Here is a 26,857-nt window from a genome sequence, read left to right on the forward strand (position 1 = left end):
GAAGCTGCCGTCCCGTCCATCCGGAACACAACTTTTGGCAATGCCCAAGTTGCCAGCACGTAAACCATGGCGTACGCGGCGGACCAGGCAACGTTTTCGGCGTGACCCGGAACAGATTTATTTCTTTCTTCCGGTTGCAACCGCCTCCGCCGGCCGGCCGGCAGGCCTACGTCCGCCCACTAGCCCTCGTCGCCGTGGCCGACGCGCCCGCCATTTACATTCGTGGAGCCCGCCGCGCGCCCGCATTACTCCTACTCTGCGATCAACATTGCTACTACTCCGACGTACTGCGTATCTGCAACCGCATCAATTCGGCGGAGAGAGCAATCGTGAGATGCCTTTCCATTTCTACGTATGTCCATCAAAGGGTAGGCTTGTGGGGTTGGGGCTTGCCTGGCCGCAACCGGCAGGGATTCATTGGGTGGGGCACTGGGGCGGTCGGCATGTGGCGATCCAGCCCAACATGGGGCGTGGAGCCAAACGGACCGCTCACGCCCAGCCCTGCACAGTCGGTGAACCAAGGTGCATCTCTCAACGTCCTCCACCGGCACCCCCTCCGATAGCGGCCTCGATAGCATTTTGGGGGTCGGCAGTGAAAATGGGCTCGCACCGGTGCGTCTCAAACGGCGCTGGACAATTTTGGAGCCCAATAGAATCGCCGGCAACCCCGTGCCGGCCTCGTCGCCAAGGGAATCGGACGCGCCGGCACCTAGCGGCACATCTGAAAACGAGCATGGGCTCCACCTGGCAGCTAGACACACCAATTTTTCACCTCCTACACACGCCCGAGCCGACTCCCACCCCTCTAGATCGCCACCGTCGCCGTCGCCGCCGCAGCCCCCTACTTGCAATAGACACAGCCGCCTATCGAGGAACCGCCGTCCATCGACACGGCCGCCACCCCCTCGACCGGTGGCCGTTGTTTCGCCCGGAACAGAGCTCGCCGCCACCGCGATAGTATCGCCCCGACCACAAGGTGTTCGTCTGATTGCCGCGATGGACAGCGACAGCGACATGATGGTGCAGCTGTTCACGGAGGAGCAGAACGCTCGGGCTGTTCGGCGGCAACAGCAGCAGCTGATTCTGACGAACATGCTGCGCGTTCGCCAGCCTTTCTTCGTCGAGGCACGACGCGGCGGCTCAAAGCCAGGAAAGAAGAGGAACATGAACTGGCATCGTGAAGCCGGCGCAATGCTTCTTGACACCGACTACTTCAACGACGACGCGACTTATTCGTCGAAGGAATTTCGGCGCCGGTTTAGGATGAACAAGGAGCTGTTCTTGAAGATTGTCCACGGCGTCAGGGAGTACGACAAGTACTTCATGGGCAAGAAAGATTGCACTGGTTTGTGGGGCTTCACCTCAATTCAGAAGTGCACTGCTGCAATGCGCTGTCTTGCATACGGAGCTCCTCCAGATACAGCCAATGACTACCTACGGATGACAGAGTCGACATGTACAGAGACTCTCACAAGTTCTGCCGAGCCGTCATAGCGGTGTTTGCTAAAGACTATTTGAGAGCACCAAGAGAAGATGAGATAGCTCGGATCCTGCAAAAGAATGCAGCAAGAGGGTTTCCTGGGATGCTCGAAAGCATTGACTGTATGCATTGGGGCCGGAAGAATTGCCCTTTTGCTTGGCAGGGGATCTACAAGGGTAAGGATCGCAATGGGCAGGGTAGAGAAATACCATACCCATATCCGTATAGCCAATGGGTATAAACTTCTGCCCATACCCGTATCCATGGGTCTAAAAATTTACCCATACCCATACCCGGCGGGTACCCGTACCCATAAGAGTACCCGGTGGGTAGGGTAAATTGTACACAAGTCCCCACAACATTTCCATCACCATCAGCTGCAAACAAGCATTACCACTGCAAGCTCGCCACGATGAAGATGCACAAATGGCTCAAGAAGACCGACAACGACCACGAGGCAGGGTCGTCCTCATCCCGCATCGGGAGTCTCCGCCTCGCCTTAACCCTATGCGTGCCCGGAAGCCGCGGCAGCGGCGGCGCTCCAGCAACGTGAGTGCAACAGGCAGTCTGTGCCCTTGCTGGAGTGCAAGCGACGGTGGGCAGAGGTGGACCCCTGCCTTCACCGCAACGTCTTCCCTACTCGGAGGATGGCGCCTGAACAAGGGTAGGGTGCCCATGCCGCCTGCACCGACGGATGGGCCGACGCTTCAGGAGGAGATGTGTTGCCGCATCCAGCGGCTACCGCCGATGCCACGGTACGACCGTGCCTACCTGCGCAAAGTCTTCTAGTATGGGAGCATGAGGCGCGTCGGGTGATCCGACATGTCCAGGATTTTCATTCCAGTGAGGACTACGGCGTCCATGCACCCGCTGCCAACGAGGACGAGTAGAAGAGGGAGACGATGATGAGGACAAGGAGGACGAGGCGCCTCCTGCTTCTATGAAGCAGGAGGCTCTCATCCCCGACTACTACGATGAGGAGGCGACCAACGCCGCAACCATGGAGCAACCGAGGGTTGAGGAGGAGGCCAAGTGGTCCTGGCCTAGCCTGGACGAGGTCGTCCAGCTCACTACCATGGTGGTGGACCACATCGCGTCTCTGCCACCGCCATACCGTTGCTGCCATACGCGCCTCCCGAGGTAGTGAGACAACCCTTCGTAGTAGCAGTCGACACCACCACAGTACGTGCTGCATCCGCCACAACACATGCCGCTGGCGATTCCTGCCTGGGCGCAGCAGGGGCCATGGATGCCCTCGCCGTTCATCGACCTCAACATTGATGAGGAGGAAGATGTCGACGCTGGTAACTAGGGCTTAGTTTAGTTTTTTTATATTTATGATATGTAAATTCTGTTTGAATTAATGATTTTTCTAAAATTTTGGGCCCTTCAACTTTTTATTTTAATTCAATTTAAATTGGTGTCTACCGCCAATGGGCAGATCGCTGATGTGGGCATAAGCCTAGCATGCCGAACCGCGACTCATATTTTATCCACCGAACAATCTAAACGGACCAAAACAAACCAAATGAGTTGCTGTTTTGAAACTCCCCGCCCGATACCCTAACCGAACCGATACAGCCAACGCCGCAACCATGGAGCAATCGAGGGTTGAGGAGGAGGCCAGGTGGTCCTGGCCCAGCCTGGACGAGATCGGTCCAGTTCACTACCATGGTGGCGGACCACATCGCGTCTCTGCCACCGCCATACCGTTGCTGTCGTACGCGCCTCCCAAGGCAGAGTGAGACAACCCTTCGTAGTAGCAGTCGACACCACCGTAGTACGTGCTGCATCCGCCACAACACATGCCGCCGGCGATTCCTACCTGGGCGCAGCAGGGGCCATGGACTCCCTCACCGCTCATCGACCTCATCATTGACGAGGAGGAAGATGTCGACGCTGGTAACTAGGGCTTAGTTTAGTTTCTTTTTTATTTCTGATATGTAAATTACGTTTAAATTAATGGTTTTTCTAAAATTTTGGGCCCGTCAACTTTTTATTTGAATTCAATTTAAATTGGTGTCTGCCGCCAATGGGTCAAAATGGCCAGTGCAAACTGCCGATGTGGGCACAAGCCTAGCATGCTGAACCGCAACTCATATTTTATCCGTGGAACGATCTAAACGAACCAAAACATACCAAATGAGTCGCTGTTTTGAAACGCCCCGCCCGATAACCGAACCGAAACTGAAAACAGATAAAATGTGCGAGCGAAATGGGTCGGGGCGTAATACGAAACGTGCAGTGAAATGGTACGGTGCGTGCTGTGTGTACTGGTCTACCAGCGGTTTGGGCTTTGGGGGTTGGGGCTATAGAGGGTGCCGACGTGCCGTGTGCAGCTCACACTGAAGCTTATAAAAACCAAGGAGGAGGCGCAGACTGGCCGGGGAGAAGCGGCTCTGCGAAGACTCGGTACCATCTTCGTTCTGATTGGCCATTGGGGTGGCCGGGTGGGAAGGAAGGAAGGGAGAGGAGGAGGTGACCACACAGACACAGGGCAGGGCAGCCATGGCGATCAGGCCGGGACCTCTGACCGAATGGCCATGGGAGAGGATGGGCAACTTCAAGGTACGAGCTCGATGCAAATGCTCTTCTAGCTCCTCTTCCTCGTTCCTCCTTGCTCCTCTGTTCATTGCTCGATTAGAGATGCTTAGGAACAGGCGTTTCTTCTGTCCTCAGTTAGTTGGTCTTGCTAACTATGTACTACTAGTAGATTGAAGGGAATCTCGTTTACATTAGCCCCATCAGCATAGCGATTTGCAGCTCCCAGTGCTTCTGTTGCCGGACCTGTTGGCCTATTCTCGTGCTGTCGATGGCGCCCCCAATAATGGGCTAAGAAATACTCTGCATGCTTTTGCTGTTGGTAGATTTAGCAACAAGAACAAATATGCCAACACAAGAAGATTGCCCTTTCCTCCTTTACCCATCCCACCTCCATCTCAATTTGGCCTTATGTTGCGGTGACCCGCACTAGATTGTCTGGAATGCTCAAGTTGTTTCAAGCCGTTAGAAGGGGTAATGGGGGATTTCTCCTCCACACTGAAGAGAAGAAATCTTACTACTACTAGTTCATTTCGTCTCTGAGGAAAAAAAATACAGCCGTTCCATGCTCAATCCATCCCAGGTTAGAAGATGCGGCAGACATTCTCATCTCGTTCCTGGCCTAGCCAATTTAATAAGCAGCATGGCAACGGCCGGAGAACGAATCTGTTGACATCAAGTCATCAATGCAGTCCCAAATCGGAATAGTGTGATACTCCTACTAATACTACTAACCTTCAACAAACAAACAAATTCTTCTCATACTACTTCTGTTATGTGATTACGACATGATTGCGCGCTGTACTGCAAATAATCAATAGTAGTAGGAAAACAGTGCATTTACGTTCCCTGGAGGGAGATTCCTTCTCACAGTACCACCATCGTCTGTTCTATTCACTGATGCAGTACCTGGTGATGGCGCCGGCGGTGGTCCACGGCGTGCACCGGGTGGCGACCAAGGGGTGGGGCGACGTCGACGTCGCCTACGCGCTCATCCTGCCCTCGCTGCTGCTGCGCATGATCCACAACCAGATCTGGATTAGCATCTCGCGCTACCAGACCGCCCGAAGCAAGCACCGCATCGTCGACCGCGCCATCGAGTTCGAGCAGGTCGACCGCGAGCGAGGATGGTGAGCGAGAGCGACCACTTCCTTGCTGTTTTTCTTCTTGAGCTTTTCTCGGACGGTTACTGACGACACTGGAGATGGGCGACGATGGTGATGCAGGGACGACCAGATCATCTTCAACGGGCTGCTCTTCTTCTTGGGCTACCTGGCGCTGCCCAGCGTGCGGCACTTCCCGCTGTGGCGGACGGACGGGGCGGTGATGACGGCGCTGCTGCACGCCGGGCCCGTCGAGTTCCTCTACTACTGGTTCCACCGCGCGCTGCACCACCACTTCCTCTACTCCCGGTACCACTCGCACCACCACGCATCCATCGTCACAGAGCCAATCACATGTAAGTCGCCTACTTGCCTCGCCACAGTTTTTAATCAACATGAAATGATGTGTGCAATGGTGTTTAGTTTGCTCAAGTCTTTTGTTATGTTTTCGTTATATCCATGGCGAGTGTGCTCCTGTAGCACCGTACACATGCGAGGTTTTAAAAAAAATATATATACAGGACATGCATGTGACTACTAGAATGAACGAATAGTATGAGGCCGTTTCCTGTTATCAGAAATGTCATACTACCTTACGCCATTTGCCCCCAATGAACAAACGGTACGTCTTGGCATCTTGTTTTTCAAAGAAACGGCTTGGTTTTTGGCAGGACCGCTGGAGACGCGTGTAGCTAGTCTCCACCGTCTGACCGCAAACAGTACCCACGCGAGCACTGAATCGGATTTAAAGCTATGCTCGTGCTGCCACTGCCAGGCAACGAACAACGCCATGTGACTGCCTGAAATACGGCGGCAGACCACGCCCGTCCAGCCGCAATTATTCATTTTGGCCCAAACCTATCTAGAGAGAGAGAGATAGGGCAGACCGAAACATGGTCCAAAGAAAGGCGGCTATTAATATGGCGCGTAGAGAGCTGGGACCTATTTGAACGCAGGCAGGATACAGCAAGCATATGAATGGAAGTTAGTTAAAATGTGACTGTACATTTTACACCCCCCGCAATCCTGCAAAAACTCATTCTTGATTACATACACATAGAAATCTCTTTGTATTTATTTCTCAAAGGAAATTGAAACATGAGGTTTGAGGAATTGTTTAAAGTCCTACCAAAAGAAAAGTGGAGGAAAGAAGAACTCCAGTACAAATTTACAAAGCCAGTCTTAAATTCCATCGGGCTCCATAGGAAAATCTCATATACGATTCTGTTACTCTGAAATTCCTATGTGAATTTTGCCCTCAGCTTACTTTAAGTCGGAAATTGCTGATGGGGTGGTTTTGTACACGTGCAGTCCTAGTCAACACAAAAATATCATTAAGAAGACACTAAAATAGAGGAAGAAGTAAATAAGACAAAAGAAATCAAGGTCAACCATCTTTCTTAGGAAAACTTAATATTATAGAATATATTAAGGAAGAAAAGCATTTATATGAATGTTTCAGTAAAAATAAGAAAAACATGAAATCCATTATTTAGAAATAAAACAAAGATTATAACTATTCCAAAAATTTAGAAATTAGTTTTGAGTTTTCCCTAAAATTCCCCCCTTTTGATTAAATTTTCTATTTTACTGATTATCACTAACTTTTATGGAATAATAACTTTTTTACTTCCATTTTTTTATTCAGACAAATTCTGCAACTTCTCTTGCTACTAGTACTTCGGTTTTTTAAATTTTGGTGTTCCAAATATTAGGGTCCAATAAAATGTCTGCTATTGAAGTTGAGAGACCAAATCTGAGATCATCTATTAGTTGAAAGATCAAAAGTGGACTACATTTTCCTCTTGTCTTCAGGATTGTTGGATTGTGTTGAACATATTTTCTCCCATAGCTCGGTTCTAACAGGGACGAACAATGTGTTTCGTGTTAATGTGTCAGAACTGATCTTATTTCTCTTCTATTGCTCTTAAAACTTCATGTTTTAAACATAATGCTAAATGTAGCAATCATGGTTCCTGAAAAAAAAAATTTGGGGTGATATGCCGTGGTCGCGCAACCTTACTGACAATATTTAGATTGGCTGATTTTACCAGCCGTCCGCTACTAGGTCATGTGCATTCTATAGCCAACAATATCAAAAGTTGTTTCAGCAAGCATGTAGGAAGTGTCATGTTAATGACAATTTTTTATTGGTTTTCTAATATATCTGTATATTGCAGCGGTGATTCATCCTTTTGGCGAACACATCGTCTATTTCACGCTCTTTGCAATCCCGCTGTTGTCCACAGTTTACATGGGGAATGGCTCTGCCCTCGTCTTTGTGCTGTATATCGTTTACATTGACTTCATGAATAACATGGGGCACTGCAATTTTGAGTTGGTGCCGAAGTGGATGTTCCAAGTCTTCCCTCCTCTCAAGTATCTCATGTACACCCCATCGTAAGTGCGGACCTTTAACATAAATCCCTCAGCTTAAACCAGTTATTTAACCAAAAGATGATGCGACCTGGAGGGTTCAGAGAATTTCTTATTACTTCACCAAACCTTAATATAACAAATCTTTTGCTGTTTTTTTATGCAGGTTTCATTCTCTTCACCACACGCAGTTCCGTACAAACTATTCACTCTTCATGCCATTTTACGACTACATATACAGCACTATGGACAAGTCGTCTGATGAGCTGTATGAGAGCTCACTGAAAGGAACAGAGGAGACACCTGACCTTGTTCATCTCACACATATGACCAACTTGCAGTCAGCCTATCATCTAAGGATAGGATTCGCATCCATAGCATCCAAACCATCTGACAACTCTGAGTGGTATATGTGGGCGCTCTGGCCCTTGGCATGGCTGTCAATGGCAGTAGCATGGATTTATGGGTCATCTGCATTCGTGGTTGAGAAAATCAAGCTAAAGAAGATGAAGATGCAAACATGGGTTGTACCGAGATATAACTTTCAAGTAACTAACTCCCCTTACCATATATGCGTTTATCTGATGGTTCGCAAGTTGCTCAACTCTTTTTCTTTCATTTCTGCAGTATGGTCTGACATGGGATAGAGAATCGATCAACGACTTAATTGAAAAGGCGATATTAGATGCTGATGTAAGAGGGGTTAAAGTGCTCAGTCTAGGACTACTGAACCAGGTAACTAATCCTTACTTCTAGTACTCATATTGGCATATTGCAGAGATGCACAGTGATATGTCAGCATAGAGAAGATGTGAGAATCATAAGAGAACATAACAAAAAAAAATTAAATAACTGCACATTTATATGTACCCTCATTGGTTGATAGTTAATCTTCATTCATATGAATAAAGATTAGTACTTTGTATCTTAACCAATGTGCAGTCATCAGTTGATGATGAGAATATATTTGATTCTTTTTTTTTCCCTTCAGGCAAAAGAGCTGAATGGAAATGGTGAACTATTTAGACAAAAGTATCCGAAATTGAGAGTTCGGATAGTTGATGGAAGTGGATTAGCAACTGGAGTAGTCCTAAAAAGCATCCCTTTAGATGCAAAACAAGTTTTTCTTCATACAGGGACTTCTAAGATAGCCCGTGCTGTTGCTATGACATTATGTGGCAGAGGCATCCAGGTATATCTATATCTTCCTGCAGTCATGTCTCTAATTTTATAGGTAATAGTTTTGTAGAATATTTTCCCGAGTTTTCATGAAATTATTTTGGACTCAGGTGATCATGAAACAGAAGAAAGAATATGATATGCTCAAGTCACAGATGCCAGAGAACAAAGCAAGCTATTTGAAGTGCTCCAGTAATAACGTAACCAAGGTAAAAGTCATGTCGACAAATTAGAAATTTCCTGGAAAGTGCAGCACTGTCGTACATAGAACTAAGTTCTTTATTCATAGATATGTCCTTGAGAAGGAAGTTGTTGGTCACAACTTCAAATATTGTCAGTATCGAATAAGCATTTCCATGAAATGTCTTTAGACTAGCTCCCATAAATTTTCTGAATAACAACTTAAGTCATAAAAACAGTAACCCTGAATAAGTGCTACGTGATTTTTTTTTCTGTAAAAGAAGAATATGGTAAGTCAGAAACCATTTATATTAGTCTTATCACTGAATCTTATGATTATCCAGGCTTGAGCCATGGTGAAAATCAGCAGTAGAACATGTGAACTAGGGGCGTAACGCTTCTAGATTCTTACTATACCAATCTTGCAAGAAGCCTGTATTTACACTTTTCAGTTTCTGCAGATTTGGATAGTAGACAAGATCGATGACACAGAACAAAGGATGGCACCAAAAGGAACAGTATTCATTCCTATATCGCAGTTCCCCCCTAAGAAAGTTCGCAAGGACTGCACTTACCTGAGCACCCCGGCGATGAAGATCCCTGAGACAATGCAGAACATCCACTCCTGCGAGGTAATAACAAATATAAACCAACATGATCTCCTTCATCAAGACAATCGTAATGGCAACACATCGCATAAACAAAACTCTCCTGACCAGCACTCTATATATTTGCTTCCTTGACAGAACTGGCTGCCAAGAAGGGTGATGAGCGCGTGGCATATCGCCGGAATACTCCACGTCCTGGAAGGATGGAGTACGCACGAGTGCGGGGACGACATGATGGACGCCGAGAAGGCATGGTCGGCTGCTATCAGACACGGGTTCGTCCCTCTGACGAAAGCTTGACAGTGTTCTGAAGCCTGGGAGATGATATGTATCCGATGCTAAGATGGTGCTGAGAATTGGTGCAAGGCTTCGATTAAACCGAAGTTTCCCTGTTCGGTAGGACAGCTAAATAAGCTATGGTTTAGCTGAAATTCTTTAGACTGGCTCTGGATCTTAAGGATATGCGATGTAAACGTTGACCGTAATTCCATTGGCTTAGTACTCTACTATTTTTTGCATAACGTGTGTAAGTTTATGGGAGATGTTTGGTGTTTGAGTTCAGTAGGAAATAAGCAAATGCATGTGGGAAGAAGAACGAAGGTGGTATGACAGTACTATGCACTACTTGGATTTGCTTCTCCCTTGAGTTTGAATTAGTAATGGGGATACTCTCATCAACATGTCCTTGTTTTCGCCCGTGGATTTGGATCTCCGGAGTTTAATGTTGGTGCCAAAGCTAGTGCAATGTTCACTGTTGTCCGTCCAAGGTTCTCTAAAAGAACCGGTTATGGTGGATCTGTCAGAAGAAATTGTATTGGGAAACTCCAATCCGCAATATCGAGCGATATACTTGATGAGTAACCCAAACCAACAAAAAAAAAAACTCCAATCCGCAATTGTATTCAGGAAGTAAAGTAGTTACGTTGCATTTTCAGGGCGGTTGAGAATATTTGTAAACATTCTATCTGTATATGTGAAAATATCACAAGGCACCAGTGGTCTAGTGGTAGAATAGTACCCTGCCACGGTACAGACCCGGGTTCGATTCCCGGCTGGTGCATCTTATTATTTTTTATCCTATCCACAGGCTGGTGACAACGGTTTAGGTAAGTCTAAAGAAAGACTAAGTTGCAAAGTTAGATTGAACACGACACATTTTAAGTTGAAGTACCTAAGCATGCATTTTACTCAAATTACAGTGCATAAATATCTGCCCAAACCTTTTTAAAAATAATAGAGAAACCGAAGGTTCCCTGGGAAGCATTCTATTGGCCATCTGAAACCTAGATTGTCCACTCTTATGCTTGTGTCTTTGCTAACCTTTAACTTGTCTGTCTAGATATTCATAAAAAAAGTGAAAGATACCTTTCCAGATTGAGTGAAGACACATGCCTTGACCCAGTACAGTAGCTTATCCCAGTCTAGCTATCAATCAATGCTCCTATTCACTTTCAGAGACCGCTACCGCTCTGAGTTTGCCGGTTTTGCGGCAACCCTTTCACTAATAAGAACATTTTTGCCATTAACGAAATGCCACTATTCCACAATGCTTCTTTGATTTATGTGTAGAAGCGGTAGTAGTGAAGAAAATGGAGGGAGAAGAAAGAAAGCGATGTGACACGAGAATAGATCACATCCGACAGCCAGCCATGCCATTAGATAGATCCGCTCATTAAACCACGCTGCCGGGGCGATCCAGTTACCCGGAGAAGAGAAGATTTCTTTTCTTTGCTGATTCCTCTCAATGAAATTTTCCATGTTGCTATTTGGACTTCTCCTTTTAAGCAATTATGCACCCACATACAGAGGTTTGAACCACTCTCCTTTTGTAATTTGTATCGTGTATATAGTAGATGTACTCTATCTGAGCTTTGAGCGGATATAACCCTTCAAGCTTTTCAGTGTGCAAGGACTAAAATTGATGTGTACAGAAGCTAATATATATCCTAATTTGTCTCCATACTAGTCTAATTATTCTTAACTGCTACCAACCTAACATCATTCAAAACGAAAATGAATTAGTAGTATTGTATTATAGTAAATATTCCATGTCTACAAGTTATAAGAGTATGCACCTCTCATCAGTCATCACAAAGCATACTCCACTCCATTCTCAGGTGAATGGAGTTCGGTACAGACATGCCACCTCTTCCACGCCCAATACAGCTGCTATAATTTAAACGGACCAGACTTTGATGGTAGAACATGGAAAACAATCTACAAGATCACGTCGTATATCTCATTGAGAAAGAGTAATGAAAAAATGCTTTCCAAAACAAAAGGAGTCATGAAACAGCAACCAAAATGTGCTCCCTGGAAAACAAACTTGGTAGGACAACACTAAAAGAAGCAATCCAGATATGTAGGTGACAAGACAGTGATCTGGAACATTTGTTCTAGCCACAACAAAATATCACCTATTGTCACAAAACCATGAACACTACTTGGCAGATGCTAATGTTATCTTAAATCTCCTTTCCGGCTTATCTCTTGACCAGTAGTCATAATAAAACCAGGGCTCGGGATTTAGATCCTGCAGCAGCATATCAATGTTTGTGGTCAGCTGATGTAACTTAATGGCAAACACGTATCACTGGAATATCAAATGAAAATAGATCTTGTTGAAAAAAACATTTTTCTTGATGGAAATATTAACAAATATACCAGATGAAAAATTCCATATTCATGGTTTAGAAGTTTCTAGACCTTTTAAAGAAATTGAGATGTTGGGAGGGTATGTTCTATATATGTTTCAAGATGAAACTCAATCGCCTATATGTCTACCTTCTGAATTCTCATGATGACTTGGTTGCTTTCAATTGGTACAACCATATCAGAGGACATCATATGTGCATCCAAGTAAATTTTCACCCAAATTTTTTCAATACCAAGAAACTTTTGTGTTGTGGGATACACATGAGCAAAGGGCATATGATAGTTCTTCTGCTAAATTAAGTTGGCCACGCATATACCCATGTGAATCAACAAAAAAACTAAATCAAAGAAGAATTAATGAGAAAACCATACATACCCATTAACATCTTCAAAAGCATTAGAGTAGGGTAGGGATTAGGAAAATACTAACTACACTCTTGATTCCCTCAATGGAAATATATATTCTAAAACAGAGAATCTAGAGGACTACTGTTTAGCAAAAAGGAGGGAATAGTAGAGAAGGTTGAGAAATTAGCAACAATAACTATTAAGTCACGAAGAAAAAGCTTGAAGCACCTACTTGAGGTGTTTTCTTTGTCCCGGCAATGTTTGCTTCCACAGAGACATTTAAATGCTTTGATAGGGTGGTTCACATCGCCAAAATCCATACCATAGTCCTGTGGTCAAGATGTGCATAAAACAAGGTTATGCATTTCACATATATGACTTAAAGTACACAATAATTTTTCGTATTGGCAAGAAGATTTCACTATACAAATAAAGGGAGAGTTGCTTGGCAAAACTATTGATTGATCTGCAATGATACAATCCAACGTAAGGTCTAAAATTCTAAAGCATAAGATTAAACTGACTTCAGATAGGACGGTAGAAACTGATTAACCATATCTTATAGTCCCAGATTCACATCAGGATGATGCAGGATGCATCAAAATGGAGCTTAGATATAATTGGTTAACTTCATGAAGTACGAGTGTACGGGCGGCCTACCCATGTGAGTTCCTCAAATCGCTTTATTTTCCTTTTGGTGAAAAAAGCTATCTAAACAAAAGAAAAGAATAAATTAAAATCTTCAAACATTTCAAATTGCATTAACACACAAACAACAATAGCTCGAGTTGCATACACATACATGGTAGTAGTGGTGGTCGGGTGTCTCAATCTCCACAGGTACTTCAATAATATTGGCATCATTACACCTGCAACATACAATAAAACTTTTAGGCAGCAATTTTCGCACCATTTAAAAGTTTTAATTTTGTTAAATTTGTATTTCCATGACTTCTTTGGGGGGGGGGGGGGAGGGCATTTTCTATCTATTTTTCCTCGAGGAGGCAATTTCTTACGGCATTAGTTCCAAACAGCATGTATTGCTTTCTCCAATCATTCACAAATAGCCACAAACTACCACTCTCAACCCTAAAGTGCAGCTGGTCAACAATGGATAAGAAAAGCAGTAACTAATGGGAACCAAAAACATTTAGGAGTTATACTTTTGTTAAATTTGGGCATTTTCTATCTATTTTTCCTCGAGGAGGCAATTTTTTACGGCATTAGTTCCAAACAGCATGTATTGCTTTCTCCAATCATTCACAAATAGCCACAAACTACCACTATCAACCCTAAAGTGCAGCTGGTCAACAATGGATAAGAAAAGCAGTAACTAATGGGAACCAAAAACATTTAGGAGTTATACTTTTGTTAAATTTGGGCATTTTCTATCTATTTTTCCTCGAGGAGGCAATTTTTTACGGCATTAGTTCCAAACAGCATGTATTGCTTTCTCCAATCATTCATAAATAGCCACAAACTACCACTATCAACCCTAAAGTGCAGCTGGTCAACAATGGATAAGAAAAGCAGTAACTAATGGGAACCAAAAACATTTAGGAGTTATACTTTTGTTAAATTTGGGCATTTTCTATCTCTTTTTCCTCGAGGAGGCAATTTTTTACGGCATTAGTTCCAAACAGCATGTATTGCTTTCTCCAATCATTCACAAATAGCCACAAACTACCACTCTCAACCCTAAAGTGCAGCTGGTCAACAATGGATAAGAAAAGCAGTAACTAATGGGAACCAAAAACATTTAGGAGTTATACTTTTGTTAAATTTGGGCATTTTCTATCTATTTTTCCTCGAGGAGGCAATTTTTTACGGCATTAGTTCCAAACAGCATGTATTGCTTTCTCCAATCATTCACAAATAGCCACAAACTACCACTATCAACCCTAAAGTGCAGCTGGTCAACAATGGATAAGAAAAGCATTAACTAATGGGAACCAAAAACATTTAGGAGTTATACTTTTGTTAAATTTGGGCATTTTCTATCTATTTTTCCTCGAGGAGGCAATTTCTTACGGCATTAGTTCCAAACAGCATGTATTGCTTTCTCCAATCATTCACAAATAGCCACAAACTACCACTCTCAACCCTAAAGTGCAGCTGGTCAACAATGGATAAGAAAAGCAGTAACTAATGGGAACCAAAAACATTTAGGAGTTATACTTTTGTTAAATTTGGGCATTTTCTATCTATTTTTCCTCGAGGAGGCAATTTTTTACGGCATTAGTTCCAAACAGCATGTATTGCTTTCTCCAATCATTCACAAATAGCCACAAACTACCACTCTCAACCCTAAAGTGCAGCTGGTCAACAATGGATAAGAAAAGCAGTAACTATTGGGAACCAAAAACATTTAGGAGTTGTAGTTTTGTTAAATTTGATATTTCCATGACTTTTTTGGGGGCATTTTCTATCTAATTTTTTCTCGAGGAGGCAAGAAACTGCATGATCAAAAATAGTAAAATAGGTATTACCTATGATTTATGAACCGTGCCACATTCCCATAAAAGGTGGCATCTAGACAGAGAGCAGTGTCATCCTCCAGAATATCTTCAGTTTGACGATCAGAATTAAGATACACAGGGTACGTGTGTCTAGCATTTGCTGTCTCTTGATTATTTCTTTCATAGAGCTCGTTGTTTGTTAATATTTCACCAGCATACTCACAAACAAACGTGCCACGAGGAAGTTCCTCGGCAGCCCTCAGTCCCCACCCCTTGTTTCCAGGGGTTAAGAATACCTGAAATGACGATAATATACATGTAAGATCATGCAGTTTAATGTCCTCAGAACATGAGCATAAACAGAATGCACTGCATCGCAAGAAAAAATGCTGCAGTTACCATCATACTCGATTAGTCAATTATACTATTACACAAGGTAAAATGAGATTCTACATTGGATCAACATTGACACATTAACTTTAGGGAAATTAAAAAAAAAAGGCTCAATTTCCAGATTTATCGAAAGAACAATAGAAAAATTCTATACAACTTAGTTGGATGGTGTAGATTAATCATGTATAGGTTAAACCTGTTGAAGTCATATATGCATATGAATCATAAGAATTAAAACTGCATAACCATATTTTTAATATATGCATATGTAGCTGCACAATTGCACAGGAATAGTTAGTTCCATCATATTCATCAAATGGCACTGATTAGTCACGACTTCATCTTTGGTGCAGAAGGGTAATACTAAGAGCTTAAATGGGTACATATGTCTTACCTGCAGATGTCGACTGATGCCTCGCTGCACCACCCGGTTTCCACAATTTCTTGCACAACCGCACTTGCTCCAGCATTCTTTAATAAATCTTTTTTGTATCTGTGGTTCTTGAAGCATAGAGATATAAGAATCGAGAAATGCTTCTCTTAGAAGTCCATCTCTGGTATAAGCAAATTCTCCTCCAGTTTCTGCTGCACATGCGCATGGAAAAGGTCCTGATAAGCAATCTCCAAAGCAGCCTGAACAGCAACTTTCATCTCCTATTCTAGCAAGTGAAATATGAACATGCGCATCCTGGAAGGTGATGTTGCCTGGTATGTACTGAAAGCGAGGAGGAAGAATCCCATTGCCACTTTCATTGACTATAGGAATGCTCACATGTTCTTCGCCTTTTGTTATATCATTGACATTATGAGCAGGAATTATTTGTACCATTCCTTTTTCTCTAGGTCCACTAAATTCTACGCCCAAGTCAACAATACACTGGCACGTATCTTGCAGAAGTTTCTTGACAGAGAAATTGGGTTCTAGGACCTTGTATGTCCTGAGACATCTAGCCTCCATTACCTTGCATACCGACTCCATGTCAGGCATGTGGAAATCAGAACGATTTTCCGAGGTATATGTAAATGATAGTTTCCCTGTTCCAGAATTTGACAAAGCTACCTCAAAGTTAGTTGCAGAATCTTTTTTCTTTGTGGTTGCTTGACTTCTGCTTGTACCAGCCATGTTTCTTTCATGAGCAACAGAAACACCTTTCACAGCATACTGTGCACCAGAAATTATGTGTGCATCCTTGTAAGCTGGAGGATTTTGAAAAAAAAACAGAAATTCTGAATTAGTTAGATGTTATTAGAGATTAATTCCAGATTAACAATGCAATGAAAACATTATTAACATTGCAGCCACAACAAGATAATGCTTTCTTTGCAGGAAAGACAGAATATATCTGCAGCAGTTGTAGTACATATATATATTTTTTAGGGGAGTTGTAGTACATATATTATCACTAGAAGAGTTATGGCATGCTGTATCAATTCAGAGTTCACAATAGCACAGTTCCCATGTAAGTATGCCATATGCCCATATGGATTACACGTATGCCAAAGGTTGTAAAAAAAAGACAAACTGGTAAATGGTGCAAACCGAAACTAGTGATGCGTTCAGAAAGTAACACTGAAACTAAACAAGGTTTCCCAAGAAGAAGTCATAACTGACTTTCCAGTTTTTTGTAACACACATCAATATGCATGTCATTTTGTATACTATGGAGTGCGGGCAGTGGCGGAAGTAATAACAGACCCCAAAAACTAAGAACAAAGAACTGGTAAACAAGAGCCTTTATTATCTTTGTAGCCCCACAAAAGAACTAAAAACAATAGCAAACCACAAAAGCAACAATATCTAAACTGGAAATGGCCGGGAAGCGTAGAATGGCAACTGTCGAAGCGCCTTGGCTCCAGCGACCTATCACAGATCTGCTTTGCCAAAGATGAACTCCAACTCCTGGCACCTTAGGATCACACCATCAAACACGCATTGCATAGCTACCAAATTTTCCAAAACTTCAGGATGATCATAGGGTGTGTGGCTTTTAAGTGTACCAGCTATACAATTTATTTATTTTTGAAACGAGGCAAGACTTGCCATTTTCATTAATAGAGAAGAATAGGTGGCCAGTTTATTAACGTAAAACCGGCCAAAAACCAGTACAAATACCCTCGCCGACCGTTGTGGAGCACGACCGTCGCGAGGGCACATACAGCCACCCTGGCAACCCACATGAACTGCACAAACACCACTGAAGCGAAGATCGCCGTCGAGGTTGCCCACCAGTGTCATCGTCATCACTCTGCAGCGACTCCGACTTCCCCGAAGAAGCGACCAAAAAGAAGACCTCGTCGAAGCGGCACCGTGAAGAGCAAGCCGGCCAACACCAAACAGGTGGCTCCTCACGAAGGGACCGGCAGCTCCGACTCTGGTGACGAGCTCCGGAGAGGCGATGCGCAAGACCCGCGCTGAAGAAGAACTTCACCTGACCGCCCCTTGCAGGTCATCGTACGCCGCTCAAATGAAGACGCTCGAAGAACATAGCAGCTCCGACTTCACAGCAAGGGAGGACCAACATGAAGAAACTCGGACACGCCAGAGCAGAGCCGACTAACAAGGTCTTGCCGCGACCAAACCATCACTCTTCAACACCATCGTTGCCACAGAGGTCGCCACACGGAACTCTCGCATCGCCGGCCAACTGTGAACCGTGATGTTGTGCAAGTCCAGTCTCGGGGAAGCATGAAGAGAATCACGAACTCCAAAAACGATGCCCTCAGGAGGGGAAGCAACGCGGAACGACGCCGTCGTCCGACCCTGCATCGCAGGGTCAAGGCCTTCACCTGGAGAGGTGACCCAAGGTTGAGGGGAACGGGGATCTCCACGACGAGCCCCCAAGGAGGAAAGCGACGTCCACCAGTTTCTTTCTATACAATTTATGACCTTCTATCACACTACAAACTATATTATGAAAGAAACTATATATGAATAGACATACTAAAATGTGTATAGATACATGCGATTCAGTGACAAGTATTATGGATCGGAGGGAAGAATACTTTTAGGAGGCAAATTTAGGTGCCATGACAAGTGTAAATACTGAAAGTTTTGTATTCCAAAAGCAGACTATATTTGGAAAGCATAACAAAACTATCAAATTCAAGTCTCAAGACATCCAGATAGATATAACAGACCTGATGGAAAAATAACTCTTTTGTATGTGTAGCAGATATATATAAACGTGGGAGCTCACCAAGCAAGTCAATGAAAAGTGCGAGACATTTGCCTGAACAGAATTACCTCTCTGCTGGCTGGAATCTTGAACTTGTGGGTGCATAACTGCCAGTGGGGCCTGGAAAGTAGGAAGGCAACCTTGGAGTGATAAAACTGAACTATCTTCATCTGTAAGTGTATCCTCCGGAACATTGGTGTCAATACGTCTCTCTTTAATTGGCAGTCGTGAAGAAGATGGTCGTGATGTGTTCTCAGTCGCACAAACTGTTTGACGGCACTGCTTGCCTGCTTCTTGCTGCAGTGGAGCTTCAGCCAACTTTCTCTTGCAGACCTTTGAAGATGTCATCCTGCATGCAATGGAAGAAATCAGCGTATGCAGACATCCTCAAAAAACAGAGTGATAAGAAGGAACACAAAGAGAGGATTAGATTGGTGAAAAGGCACATGCTTCACTCTTGCTTGAAGAGGATGCTTGCAATAATGAAACTAACCTTCTTTAAAATCGAAACAATAATTAAATAACGCTGTGTGTACTAGTGTAGTGGTGACTGTTTAGAATCTCTACTGGTCATGAGAAGTTTGAATAAGTAAATTATACAACATCAACACAAAATGCATGTAAATTGTGAACGTTATCCAAATTTCCTATACACATTGAGAACCAAAAAGACTGATCATACTGTGGATAGTACTACCGACCTACTATTCACACTAAATTTTGTCAAAATTTTGCATCGCCATTGGAGATTTGGAGATGTTAATTGTGACTTCAGTGCACTTATTACTAGTAGGCCTCGTATAGCTAGTGCACTAACATATCGTCTGGAAATTGCAAAATTTCAAATAATCTAAAGGAAAGCATCCAGTCGTACTATTATCACCACAAGACTGCAAATTCAAAAAGGCGAAGCACGTAACCAAGCACCAACAACAGTAACCACCTCCCCAGACTCTGACTGAGCAAAAACAAAGGAAGAAAGACATGACAATCCACAAAATCGGAACCAAAAAAAAATCATCATAAAACCCGCATCACACCATAACAGAGACAACACGGGCTTACCTCCTCGTCCTCGGCACAAAACCAGCAAAATCAGAGGATCTGGACAACAGCACCTCCTCCCAAGGTTCCCCAGTGGCGAAGCTGAAAACTCTGAGCAAACTGCACCAAAAAGGAACAGAGCACGTCAGAATCCACAGAAACTTAACCTTATCTTCAAAATTGAAATAATATTCAAAACAACTTTCTGTCAGAAACATTCCAGTAACAAATATTTGTCTCAGAAAGCAACAGATATATAGGAAACTGGAAACCTGATTGATAAAAAAGGCGTTTGTAATATTCTCTAGCAGATAGTCATGAGCAAAATGCCATCCACTAGAGCTCCGATCGACACAACAATGCTGAAGGCCTGACAAAACAGCTACAATTTCTGTGTATCGCCAGCCACCAACTGTACAATCTTAATCCTCAGAAAAGGATATTTGTCTTTTATGTACTCATATATATCGAATTTAGACTCGAAACATTCTGACATGATAAACTGAGCGCACCACACCAAAAGCTAGGACGCTGCATGAAAATCCAGTTCCTAACATGCATCTGACAAGGGAAAGCGAACGACCTGATGCAAATCAAGACAGATTTTGGGCACTAAATGTGTTCCCCTGAACTTGGGAGCAGTTTGTGTGTGTGCTATTGCAGAGTTGCAGTGGAGTTTCAGTTAGAACCTCTAATGGCCATGAGAAGTTTGAAATAAATATCAAACAACATCAACACCAAAGGCATACAAATCGCAAACATTATCATGCGCACATGGAGAACCAACAGGACAAATCCTATTGTGCATGGTACTCCCAGACCTGCTATTCACACTGAAATTTGTTGAAACTTTTGTAGGTCGCCATCAGAGATGTTAATTGTGAGTTTGGTGCATGTATTACTTGCAGGCATTTGTTTGCATGGCCAGTGCGCTGACATATCATCCGGAAGTCGCAGGCTTTCAAGTAACAATCCAAAGCAGAGCATACCCAAGTATCCACGGCCACGCGTACGGTACTACAAAGCGGGTGACCTGATGCAAATCAAGACAGATTTTGGAGCGCCGGCACTAAATGTGTTCCCCTGAACTTGGGAGCAGTTTGTGTGTGTGCTATTGCAGAGTTTCAGTTAGAACCTCTAATGGCCATGAGAAGTTTGAAATAAATATCTAATCGCAAACATTATCATGCGCACATGGAGAACCAACAGGACAAATCCTATTGTGCATGGTACTCCCAGACCTGCTATTCACACTGAAATTTGTTGAAACTTTTGTAGGTCGCCATCAGAGATGTTAATTGTGAGTTTGGTGCATGTATTACTTGCAGGCATTTGTTTGCATGGCCAGTGCGCTGACATATCATCCGGAAGTCACAGGCTTTCAAGTAACAATCCAAAGCAGAGCATACCCAAGTATCCACGGCCACGCGTACGGTACTACAAAGCGGGTGACCTGATGCAAATCAAGACAGATTTTGGAGCGCCGGCACTAAATGTGTTCCCCTGAACTTGGGAGCAGTTTGTGTGTGTGCTATTGCAGAGTTTCAGTTAGAACCTCTAATGGCCATGAGAAGTTTGAAATAAATATCAAATCGCAAACATTTTCATGCGCACATGGAGAACCAACAGGACAAATCCTATTGTGCATGGTACTCCCAGACCTGCTATTCACACTGAAATTTGTTGAAAATTTTGTAGGTCGCCATCAGAGATGTTAATTGTGAGTTTGGTGCATGTATTACTAGCAGGCATTTGTATGCATGGCCAGTGCGCTGACATATCATCCAGAAGTCGCAAGCTTTCAAGTAACAATCCAAAGCAGAGCATACCCAAGTATCCACGGCCACGCGTACGGTACTACAAAGCGGGTGACCTGATGCAAATCAAGACAGATTTTGGAGCGCCGGCACTAAATGTGTTCCCCTGAACTTGGGAGCAGTTTGTGTGTGTGCTATTGCAGAGTTTCAGTTAGAACCTCTAATGGCCATGAGAAGTTTGAAATAAATATCAAATCGCAAACATTTTCATGCGCACATGGAGAACCAACAGGACAAATCCTATTGTGCATGGTACTCCCAGACCTGCTATTCACACTGAAATTTGTTGAAAATTTTGTAGGTCGCCATCAGAGATGTTAATTGTGAGTTTGGTGCATGTATTACTAGCAGGCATTTGTATGCATGGCCAGTGCGCTGACATATCATCCGGAAGTCGCAAGCTTTCAAGTAACAATCCAAAGCAGAGCATACCCAAGTATCCATGGCCACGCGTACGGTACTACAAAGCGGGTGACCTGATGCAAATCAAGACAGATTTTGGAGCGCCGGCACTAAATGTGTTCCCCTGAACTTGGGAGCAGTTTGTGTGTGTGCTATTGCAGAGTTTCAGTTAGAACCTCTAATGGCCATGAGAAGTTTGAAATAAATATCAAATCGCAAACATTTTCATGGGCACATCGAGAACCAACAGGACAAATCCTATTGTGCATGGTACTCCCAGACCTGCTATTCACACTGAAATTTGTTGAAAATTTTGTACGTCGCCATCAGAGATGTTAATTGCGAGTTTGGTGCATGTATTACTAGCAGGCATTTGTATGCATGGCCAGTGCGCTGACATATCATCCGGAAGTCGCAAGCTTTCAAGTAACAATCCAAAGCAGAGCATACCCAAGTATCCACGGCCACGTACTAGCGTACTACAAAGCAGGTGACCTGATGCAAATCAAGACAAGATTTTGGGCACTAAATGTGTTCCCCTGAACTTGGGAGCAATTTGTGGTTGCGCTGTTGCAGACTTGCAGTGGAGTTTCAGTTAGGACCTCTACTGTGGCCATGAGAAGTTTGAAATAAATCGAACAAGATCCAACACCTAAGGCATGCAAATCGCAAGCAGTGCACAAATTTCGTACGCGCATCGAGAACCGAAAACACAGAAATCGTATCGTATCGTGGATAGCGCTCCAGACCTGCTATTCACACTGAAATTTCTTGAAAATTTTGGATATCGTCCGTCCGGAAGTTGCGAACTTTGAAGCATAAGCCAAAGCAGAGCATAACGCCGCAACGGAGCCGAAAAGGAATCGATGTAAAATTCCGCATTGCGCGGCGCAACGGAGACGATCGAACGCGCGCGTGCGTACCTCCTTCGTCGTCCTGGGGGTACAAAAGCCAGCAGAGGAAGTCGAAGCAGAGGATCTTCTGGACGGCCGCGCCTCCTCCCAAGGTTCACCCGGCGGCGAAGCGGCTGGAAACCCCGACCTGGCCGCGCCGAGCAGGAAAGCAGAGCGCGTCAGAATCCGCAGAAATGGGCCGGAAAAGGAAGGAAAGGAAAGAAAAGAAAAGCAAAGAAAAGCAAAAACCCCGTTCCGCGCGCACCTCCTACGGCGGCAACCGCCCAGGGAGAAGAAGCCGAGGCACGGGGAGGTCCCCGCGGGAGGCGCGGTCGCCGGCGGCGATCGCCGCCGGCCTAGGGTTTCGGTGCGGTTGCGGCCTGCCGGAGGTTTTTGGAGAGGCGTTACGGCGTCGCTGGGGCTTTTGGCGTGGCTGGCGTATACAGACAGCAGAGGGCAGGATGTGCCAGATGGCCAAACAGAGGTGGCGTGGAAGTCTAGAGGACGAGAGCAGGGGAGACACTGGCTGGTAGTTGTAGTATTTCACTTTTGCTGATAGCACCCCCTTGTTGTTCTGGAATGTGATCTTGCAAAGCCAGCCATGCTTTAGTTAATCGGCCATCATTTCTTCATTAAGAGATATATATACACATATGGTAAGACAGACTGTTTGGTGTTGCCTACACTCCACGGGATATTTTTTCTTGAACTATATATCGACATACTAATAAACCTGTACGGAAGGTGTAGTTTCTTAAAGACAGCTCGTCGAAGCTCCTAAGGGCATCTTCAGCGGCTTACGTATTTTAGACACGGTTTGTATCAGTTTACGTCGGACGTAAACCTAATTTGTGATCTGATGTTTGTATGTGTCTATCCCTATCCTAGCGGCAGTGTCTCTTTTTTTATTTTAAAAGAGAGACCATATGAGTCATACAATATTAGGGAGGAGAGAGAAATAAAGATGCCTTTTGTGTGGTCATGAATGGCCAACACATGACACTGCATTAATTAGGGAGGAGAGAAAAATAAAGATACCTTTTGTGTGGCTATGAATGGCCAACACATGACACTGCATTAATTAGGGAGAAGAGAGAAGGGCCAACCAAATTGCGTCTCACAGCGGGTCACCGCTGGAAATTGATTAAAGTCCTGGTCAATGCAGCAAAGTTGGACTGTTTTGTGGCAAGCACCCAAGAGGCAAAGGGGAGCTCCGTGAAGTTCTCAACTGTCGAGCTGATCAGAAGATGCTTGCTTGATTTAGAGAAGTTCGCAGCAAAGAACTGGAATACGGTGGTCCGGCAAGAGCCGTGGTGACATGACTCATGACTCCTTGGCCGTGTCATGTGGTGTACTACAAGATGCTACCGTCTTTGTCACAAATTTTGACCACTGTGTAGCAGAGAAGACTCGAGATGTTTGGCCTTAGTTTTGACCACCGATTTGGCTGATATAAAACATGAGTTATTTGCTAATTTTTGTAGCATAAAACTCATACTTTTACTAGACAAATCCCTAGTCAGAGTTAGACTCAAACTTTGAGAGGGATTACGTAATTTAAGGCACTGCATCCTTTTAGTCCAAGTTAATTACCTTTAGCTACACTTATTTTAGCACCTCATGTATGTTTATCAACACCTGTCCCATGGATGCTTCCTTTTATAAAATTGAAACAATATTAAATCACAAAAAAGGAAATTGTAAGTGTTTAATTATTATAGTATTATTATTATTACCTTAGAATCTACAAGGGCGGACATATGGTCCCAGCTATATGTAGCCCAAAGTTAACATCCGCAATTAGAAGTTTCAAATAATCTTTTTTTACACAAATACATACCGATGATTTCTATGAACATAAAAAATTATCAAGTTTTGTATTTTGAGAGCCTGAGGATCCTAACCGTGGCGGCACGGCTCGAAGCTGACCCTGTTGCCCCGACTCAAGTCAGCTATTAGGCGTGAAGGTAGCCAGTTTTTCATGTGAGTCTGGTGTTTGGCCACTTGGGGCAACAAATCTTTGCACGCGGGAGTAGCAGCATAGGTGGATTGCATTCCGAGCCACGATTTTTAGGGTGAAACCGTCAGGTCTGATCTTATTGGTTGTAGCTGACAATGTCCTTGTTGAAGGTATTGTTTTGAAAACTCGGATTTTCTTCAGGGTGAAGACCCAAGATCTATGTGATGGATTCGTAGCATAGAAACAAAAAAATCCTACGAGATGCGAATAAAACCAAGATCCAATCTAGGAAGATTCAAGATCTAATCTAAGAAGATGCAAGCAACAAGAGAGATTAGATCTGCATACCCCTGTAGATCGCAAGCGGAAGCGATTTAACGCGGTTGATATAGTCGTTCCCTCCACGATCCAATCTGATCAGCACTGCTACGAGGGGCGCCTCCGAGTTATGCACTCATGCAGCACAACAAAGTATCCTCCTTCTTGATCCAGCAAATATAGGTGGAGAGGTAGATGGTATCTACATGCCAACAGCGCAACGGTAGTGGATGCTATGGTGGAGAACCCCGCAGGGCTTCGCCAAGCTACTCTGGAGAAGGAGATAGGAGAGGGGAGAGGGGGGCGACGACTAGGTTTTATGTGCAACACCCCTGCCCCATCCCCCTCTTTATAAAGGCCAGGGGGTGGGCAAAATTGGCCTTCTTTCCAAGTCTAGGGCTGGTGGGGCCCCTAGGGAGAAAACTTACCCCTTATGTTTCCCTTTCGACAGTCCCCCTTTAGGGTTTCCCTTGGGCTGGCCGCATGGGCCTTGTGGGGCTGGTGCCCTAGGCCCATGTAGGCATGAGCACTCCCACTTGGTCCATGTGCCCCCCGAAAGGTGTGGACCCACTGGTGGCCCTTCTGGAACCTTCTAGAACTTCCCTGATATGATACGAGAAAAATCCTGATCATTTATGAAACCCTAAAATGACTTTTCCATATATGAATCTTATTCTCATGACCATTCCAGCTCCTTATGATGTTTTCGATCACATCCGAGACCCCGAGAAAACCTTCGGTATCACCATTATGAATATCCCATTTCTACCCTAGTGATGTTGAGCGTTAAGTGTGTGACCCTACGGGTTTGAGAAACCGTGACCATGATTGAGACACCTCACCGATCAATAATCAATAGTGGGACCTAGATGTCCATAATGATTCCCACAAATTCAACGAAGATATTTATCGGTTATATCACGATGTCAAGGATTCAAACAATCCCATATTACATTCTCTTTCTCTCGCGATATTTTACTTGCCCGAGATTCGATCGTCGGTATCATCATACCTAGTATAATCTCGTTTCTAGCAAGTAATCTTTACTCGTACTGTAACACATCATTCACTTGTGGCTAATTCATTAGTCACGTGGTTGCAAGCGATATAGAATGTGTGTTACCTGAGTGGGCCCTCGGTATATCTATCCATTACGTGGATGGAAAAATTCCACTTTCAATACATAATTGGTTCATCAATAATTTTGACAGGATAGTGTAGCAATCTAATTGGTTCATACATCCAAACACAAAGATTTAATAATGTTGACCAAGTTTATAGCGGTATTTTTTTCTTGAACTATATATCAACCTACTAATAAAGGGAGTAGTTGCTTAAAGACAGCTTGTTAGAGCTTCTAAGGGCATCTCTAGCGGTCCGACACATTTTAGACACGATTTGTGTCAGTTTGCGTTGGACGTGAACATGATTTGTGATCTGACGTTCGTATGCGTCTGCCCCTATTTCAGCGGCAATACACCATTTTTTAACATAAAAGATAAGTCATATGAGTTATGCAATAATTAGAGAGGAGAGAGAAAAGATGTCTTTTGTGTGGCTAGCAGTGGCCAATACATGGCAAGGAAGAGAGAGAAGGGTCAAGCAGACTGGCGTCCGCGCAGCGTCAAACGGATCACAGCTGGAGATCGATTAAAGTCCTGGTGCGAGTTTAAGAATTGCAGGCAATTCTTACACGGTCAATGCAGCAAAGTTGGACTGTTTTGTGGCAATCACCGAAGAGGCAAAGGGGAGCTCCGTGAAGTTCCGAACTGTCGATCGAGCTGATCAGAAGATGCTTGCTTGATTTAGAGAAGTTCGCGTGGAAAAGAGGGTTGTGCAGCAAAGAACTGGAATACGGTGGACCGGCGACAGGCGTGGTGACATGACTCATGACTCCTCGGCCGTGTCATGTGGTGTACTACAAG

The 26,857-nt window shown here is 44.1% G+C and overlaps 2 protein-coding genes and 1 non-coding gene across 3 annotated transcripts; 2 read left to right on the top strand and 1 right to left on the bottom strand.

The window, feature by feature from the left end:
* Window positions 1–3,988: 3,988 nt before the first annotated feature.
* Window positions 3,989–9,983, top strand: LOC124687671 (very-long-chain aldehyde decarbonylase GL1-4). The gene is made up of 10 exons (XM_047221432.1): window positions 3,989–4,048; window positions 4,928–5,151; window positions 5,248–5,480; window positions 7,305–7,524; window positions 7,667–8,048; window positions 8,128–8,235; window positions 8,492–8,692; window positions 8,790–8,888; window positions 9,321–9,491; window positions 9,606–9,983. The coding sequence occupies exons 1-10, from the start codon at window positions 3,989–3,991 to the stop codon at window positions 9,765–9,767; spliced, it is 1,860 nt and encodes a 619-aa protein (XP_047077388.1). The 3' UTR covers window positions 9,768–9,983.
* Window positions 9,984–10,456: 473 nt separating this feature from the next.
* On the top strand, window positions 10,457–10,527 carry TRNAG-GCC. The gene has a single exon. It is a non-coding gene; the product is annotated as a tRNA-Gly (tRNA).
* A 1,193-nt stretch (window positions 10,528–11,720) lies between these two features.
* LOC124690297 (histone-lysine N-methyltransferase SUVR4-like) lies at window positions 11,721–26,084 on the bottom strand. Its single transcript, XM_047223696.1, has 9 exons — window positions 26,056–26,084; window positions 19,564–19,662; window positions 18,567–18,847; window positions 15,717–16,519; window positions 14,960–15,225; window positions 13,273–13,339; window positions 13,131–13,181; window positions 12,703–12,799; window positions 11,721–12,000 (listed from the first exon to the last, which is right to left on the bottom strand). The coding sequence occupies exons 1-9, from the start codon at window positions 26,082–26,084 to the stop codon at window positions 11,969–11,971; spliced, it is 1,725 nt and encodes a 574-aa protein (XP_047079652.1). The 3' UTR covers window positions 11,721–11,968.
* Between the last annotated feature and the right edge of the window lie 773 nt (window positions 26,085–26,857).

The sequence above is a fragment of the Lolium rigidum genome, chromosome 2, assembly GCF_022539505.1.
Source record: "Lolium rigidum isolate FL_2022 chromosome 2, APGP_CSIRO_Lrig_0.1, whole genome shotgun sequence".
Classification (NCBI taxonomy): domain Eukaryota; kingdom Viridiplantae; phylum Streptophyta; class Magnoliopsida; order Poales; family Poaceae; genus Lolium; species Lolium rigidum.

Bases quoted from the DNA above. Each gene is read 5' to 3' on its own strand.
- LOC124687671 (XM_047221432.1), top strand. From the start codon at position 3,989: ATGGCGATCAGGCCGGGACCTCTGACCGAATGGCCATGGGAGAGGATG. The intron at 4,049-4,927 runs GTACGAGCTCGA...TCACTGATGCAG, and splicing joins AGAGGATGGGCAACTTCAAG to TACCTGGTGATGGCGCCGGC. The intron at 8,049-8,127 runs GTAACTAACTCC...TCATTTCTGCAG, and splicing joins TACCGAGATATAACTTTCAA to TATGGTCTGACATGGGATAG.
- LOC124690297 (XM_047223696.1), bottom strand. From the start codon at position 26,084: ATGGATAGATATACCGAGGGCCCACTCAG. The intron at 15,226-15,716 runs GTAAGACATATG...TCGTCATTTCAG, and splicing joins GCATCAGTCGACATCTGCAG to GTATTCTTAACCCCTGGAAA. The intron at 13,340-14,959 runs GTAATACCTATT...TGTATGTTGCAG, and splicing joins GCACGGTTCATAAATCATAG to GTGTAATGATGCCAATATTA.